Raw genomic sequence first — 6,000 nt, 5'->3', positions numbered from 1 at the left:
AAACAGTTGTTAAAAAAATAATCACACTGACCTGCCACAGCAATAGGACAAGGGGAATGGTTTTAAACAGGTGTGGTTTAGGTTAGATATTAGGAGAAAGTTTTTCACCCAGAGGGTGGTGACACACTGGAACAGGTTGCCCAAGGAGGTTGTGGATGCCCCACCCCTGGAGGCATTCAAGGCCAGGCTGAATATGGCTCTGGTCAGCCTGGTCTGGTGGTTGGTGACCCTGCACATAGCAGGGGGTTGAAACTAGATGATCAGTGTGGTCCTTTTCAACCCAGGCCATTCTATGATTCTATGATTATGATTCTATGAATTTCTGTGTATGTGTCAATATAACAAGATTATAAAGAATTTACAGCGTATGTCTGTGTAGAAGTTGTATAAATGCTATTTGCTTTCTTCCTTTCTATCTCTTGTAATGTTGCAGTATACATAAACTTGTTGTTTACAGGTTGTTCTTTTTTTGGCACTTATGTAGACATTCATGAAATAATTAGCAAAGTGGTATCTGATTTTTAACATATGATGAACCAAACTAATCGGTTAATTTTAATTACAGTTCACCTACTGTAAGAGATTATTCTTTTACATCATTGTCTCAAAGCTTGCTGGGGACACAGATGAACAAGTCCAAGCAAGTCCTGGGCAAGGGTTGAGAAATCCTTTGTCTGAGGGATATAGATGGACAGGGCCAGGAGCAACGAGAGAGAGATAAGCCGCAACTTAATGGCTGTGAAGCTGTCTTTTGTGTGGACTTATCTCGAGGAAGATGGCCATCTCAGAAGGTGCTGCATATGATTCTTGCTCGAGCACCCAGGGATGTCATGTAGGCAGGAGAAAAAGGAAGATAAAAGAGGAATCGAAAACCATGAGGTTTAGGTTTTCTGGCAACAGATTCCTCATGAAGAAGAAGAGGTATCTGCCATGAGAATCCTCACAACCTGCCTCTCCCTCCTGGACTCGCTCTGCGCTCTACTTGCATGCTGAAGAACAAAGGTGTCTGCCATCAGATACCTCACTACGGAATGCCGCATGCTGACGGACTCCCCTGGGCCTGCTGCCTGAGTCCTGCTGCTTCCTCCCGGATTGGCTCTGTGACTTCTTCCTGCTACCTGTTTTCTGTCCAAGGCTGGCCATGCTGCTGCTCTCCCCCCCTGCTGGTTTTGCCTCAGACCTTCAAAACGCCGTGCAACGGGACTACTATCGGATCCTGGTGGTGACTATCCCCGCTTTACACGATTCTTGCTTCTTTTCTATCTTTCATATCACCCTCCTTCTCTTCCCCGTCTCCCTGATTAGGATTTATAATAAACTGGTTGGACCAACATTTGAACCGTTGTTTCTTAATCTCTCGCCAGGTATACAGATATTAAAAGAACCTCCTCTGCCTCCTATAAATTGGAGTGAGACACCTACCCAAGTAGCATTTTCAATAGCCATTAGAGATCAAAATTTTCTTTCATTTTCATAGCTGCAAAACCCATTGTTGGGGATGGAGCTATTGAGCACGTCTATCAGTTAAGACTTTTAATGAAAACATGACAGTGCAACTATCTCTTGGACATTCTTTATTTATTACAGAAAAGCAGAATCTGGTTAATAAGGACATTGCTGTGAGGAAAATAGATTTTGAAAATAATCTTTCTATGCATTTTGATTCCATGCTTCTTAGATACACATTCATGCTCACAAGCACACACTTTTGTGACTGCATACAGCTATTCTTATGATAAATGCATTATACTCTGAAGAGTAGATTGTGACATGAAATCATAAAATACACTGCAGTTACCTTTCTCTGTGCTATTTACAGAATGTTATTGTGCTTTCTGCTAAACGCTCTTAGAGTATGTAGGCATGCGTTCCTTTGATGGAATTCATTTTGCTTATAGAAACACAATTTCTATGAGGACATTTTAGATGTATTTGTCCTCACTGCATTAAAATTATTTGGGGTTAATTATTCAAAAATATGCAAGGGCTGCTCTGTAAGTAATGCCTCCTATTTTATTCTGTTGGCCCATGGCGGATGCTCGTGATATGGCACCAGAGGTTGAACCTTCTCACCAATATCCCATTACACATTGTTGCCATGTGACAGATAGCAGCTGAGGGGCTCTCTGACAAAGCAGAGTCTGAACATTTATGGAGACAAAACTAAATGTAGATACAGCGAGGCAGTGGGTGTTTCAGCAGTGGTAGCAGTAACATGAAAGACAAGCCACAGTCCAGATGTCATGCACACCTGTCACACCACAAAATGAAGATCCATTTGGATCCTGGAGCAACCAGGGAGCTGTGTATGGAGCTGAATATTGGCTTCAAGGCATTGGAAAAAATAATGGTAATATTAGAATACTGCAAAGTTTGTGCCAGGAGGGTTCCATAAATGCTCACACAGGAACAGAAATAACATCATATGCAAGTTTGTCAGAACATACTGAACTAATACGAAGCTGAAGGTGATAGTTTTCTGGATTGCGTCATTGCTGGTGACGAGATATGGTGTCACCACTATGAGTCAATGGTCCATGGAGTGGTGACACGTGCATTCCCCATAGAAGAAAAAAGTTCAAGACGCAGCCTTCATCGGGTAAAGTCACGTGCACTGTCTTTTGAGATAGGAAAGGGTGATCCTCTGGACTTCCTGGAACCTGGACAAAACATCAACACTGACCACTGCATCACGATGCTGACCGAGCTGAAGGCTTGAACTTCCAGAGCCAAGTGAGAGAAGAAGTCAGTCTTTCTCTTGCAATATGATAACGCCAGGCCCCATGCAAGTGTGAAGACCAGTTTGAGCATGTTGCCAGTCTTGGCTAGACTGTCCTACCACATCCTTTGTATAGTCTGGATTTGGTGCCTTCTGACTTCCATCTGCTTGGGCCAATGAAATATGGACTGCATGGCAACATTTTCATGGCGACAGTGCTGTCATAGCTGTGAAACAGTGAGTCACTTTTGCTTGTACACATTTTCACTGGTATGACATGCAGGCTCTTGCTAATCACAGACAAAAATACATAGCTAACAGTGGTGACTGTGTTGAAAAACTGTCTTGTAGCTGAGAATTTCTGTTCTATCAAACAGTGCTATTGTACTCTTTGTAGCTGTTATCGTTTCCACGGAAATAAATAGGAGGCATTACTTTTGGAGCAATCTGAAAGGCTGAAAGGCTGAAAGGCTGAAAGGCGAGCAGATGACTACAACTTGGAAAAAAACATCTGTCTGCTATATCTGCTTGAAAAGAAAGGTATACTTTGAGAGAAATGTTATAAACTCAGTTACACAACTTCCTAAATCTAAATGGTATGACTGACAGGATCACTTACTCATAAAGAATAAATCCTGCCTTCTCATCTTGGAATTAAATTAGATCTCAGGTTTTGGGCCATGCAGTTCTCTAACACTGCTATCAAGGGTGTGTTTTCTTTTTCGGTAAACAGCATTTCAAGAGAAAAATTTGGTAGAAAAATCAGTTAGATGAGACACATTCAGTAGGTGCCATATATAGTTCAGTGAACAGCCTTCTGTAACAAACTGCTTCTAAAAGTGTCTTACCAACAAAAAACACAGAGCATCTAACTCCAGAGGTGTTTTCTGTGACAAGGGAACATTTCCTCCTTACAGACCACTAAACCCTCATGCAGCAAGAAGGATTTTTGTTCCTGTTAATGTGTTGGCTCACGGTGGAGTAGCAGACAGGCTCATAGCCACCTTCATGTTTGGTACTGTAGTTACAGATTGTCATGGGGCTTGTAGTGTTACTGTCTAGTGCAAGTTTAGTTCTGGTGTCTATCATCCTGAAATACCAATACAACTCTGGCTTATTCATATATATTGCTTCTACTAGCAGTCATTTTAGCACTTATATATTAATTGTAATTTTCTGTCTCTTTGTAAACATACATCTTGAAATGGAAAAATTACCAAAACTTCATAGGTTTTTTTTACAGTAAAATTACAAAAAAATCCCCATATGTTCTGGAAATATCTCTAGAAACAAGTCATTTAATTTAAATAAAAAACTTTATTAACAATGTAAAACGTTTAGTATCTTACAGTCTGAGATAATTCTGGCATGCCCTATAGGAGTTACTTTGTGATATGCAGATACCATGCTTTAAATTCTATTGGAAACAAAATGGGTTGGTGTTGTGTTTTATGTTGTTTATTCTGCTACACTTCAATAAATTATTATTTTTTCAAAAGCTTTTAGAGATACCTAAAAACTAGATAGAGATACTTAAAAGTATCTCTAAAGACTTAGAAGGAAATACCTTATTTCTATGTATCGTACAGTATATAGGCTGAATGATTTCTCTGTATTTGCAAGTTCTAAATATTTTCATATAGGTTTTGTGTAAATTAAGATATTTTTCTATGAAGCTTTTTAATTGAGATAGTGCGGAAGACTAAATATGAACAAGAGCACAAAAAGCAAATGGAGATTTTGTGCAAATTCTGATAGTGTTTAAATATTTTAGAACTTCGATACTTTTGCTGTTAAACATTTTTCTATGCTTAAAGACTGTTAGAATATGATCAAGTATTTCAATATGATACTGATTAGAATACTGTACTATGCACAAACTTTCAGCTGTAGTTCAAACAATAAAAAATTTTAAAATGATCTATTAACCATAATCCATATGTCTTTTCTCTGAGTGGTTCAAAGTAAGCATGCAAAACATACTTTTAGACATTTTATAAACACTCCTAGTTATGCTAGATCTATTCTGCAGCTAGTTCTTCGCCACTGTAACTTTAAGCTTCAAAACCCTTATATTGCAAAGGGGGATAGAGCAGCTGAGAAAAAGAATAGGCCAGCATAGAAAGTATACTTTATAATGAAGAGTAGTAACATTCTTTTCAGAGGTGAAATGACAGTAGTTTAACCAATGTTTGATTTTCTTGGTGTTTCTGTATTTAATCTTTTAACTTGAGACAAGACAACACAGTCCAAAGAATCTTCGCTTACGTCTTCTTACTAATGGGTAAGGGGTCAAGTTTAGGAGGCTGCTATCATCTGTTATAAAAAGAACAGACACATTTTAATATAAACATGTATGCACACACTCTCATAAAGGAGTACGTCTATTATGTGTTCTACTGTTACCTACGAGATCAAGCAGGAGACTCTATGTTCTAAGCACAGAACAAATAATAAGCGGAAGTTTCTAGAGGAGCCTTAGTATGCTAGTTATGAGGTGTCCATGATAGCGCAATAGAAGTTTTGGCAAGAACATAAGTTCAGTGATGCAACCTTAAGGAAATGACTCCTCAAGTACTGTGAGAATTATGCCAAAATATTCCTGTTTGGGTGAATAATGTTAGGATCCCAAATAAAACTGAATGATAAATAATTTTGGGACCTTCATTGCAGACACGCAACTTGGAAAATTTTGATATTAACATTATATTCTGACTTAATTTAAAGATGGAAAAAATAATTTGAGTGGCTATTTGCACACATCAGTGAGAATTTCCATTCAAAACTTCAATACTGGAACATTCTGGCACATCAAGAATAGGAGACCCTAACACTGACCCTGTGTCTGGATAGCTTTCTACCTTACATGTTGACTCCTTTTAAATTCTAGGCAAGTATTTCTTCTGCATAAGGTCAGAGTCTCATTATCACAAAGTCATGATACAGAAGCAACAAGACTTGCAATGGTAAAGCAAACCCCATCACTCAGCATGATCCTCAGCATGCTCTCTCTGTGCAATTTATGCCTTCATTACATTTGAAAAAGAAAGCTTCATGATACAGGGGATTAGTTGTGCTGCTACCTTTATCTCATAAGGAAAAGTCTATTATTTTATCTATAGATACATTATTATAATATAATATTATATATGTTATATATATATCTGTATTTATAAGCTTTCAGAATACTGTACTTTGAAGAGTAATATTCTCAAATGAAACTTGAGAAGACCAAGTTCACATATTAAATTCTGTCTCCATTGAATCAGTAGGGAAAGGAT

At 38.3% G+C, this 6,000-nt stretch overlaps 1 protein-coding gene across 1 annotated transcript in view; it reads right to left on the bottom strand.

Moving 5' to 3' along the window:
• Positions 1 to 1,557: 1,557 nt before the first annotated feature.
• RGS7BP (regulator of G protein signaling 7 binding protein) overlaps positions 1,558 to 6,000 on the bottom strand; it is a 36,411-nt gene continuing 31,968 nt past the window's right edge. Inside the window, exon 6 of the mRNA XM_085214223.1 lies at positions 1,558 to 5,035. Coding sequence (XP_085070349.1) covers positions 4,944 to 5,035 — 92 coding nt within the window. The 3' untranslated portion in view covers positions 1,558 to 4,943. The remainder of the gene's footprint in view (positions 5,036 to 6,000) is intronic.

The sequence above is a fragment of the Meleagris gallopavo genome, chromosome Z (assembly GCF_905368555.1).
Source record: "Meleagris gallopavo chromosome Z, MGAL_WU_HG_1.1, whole genome shotgun sequence".
Taxonomy (NCBI): Eukaryota; Metazoa; Chordata; class Aves; order Galliformes; family Phasianidae; genus Meleagris; species Meleagris gallopavo.
Note: the sequence above shows the minus strand (reverse complement) of the source record. Positions and strands in the feature narration are given on the sequence as shown.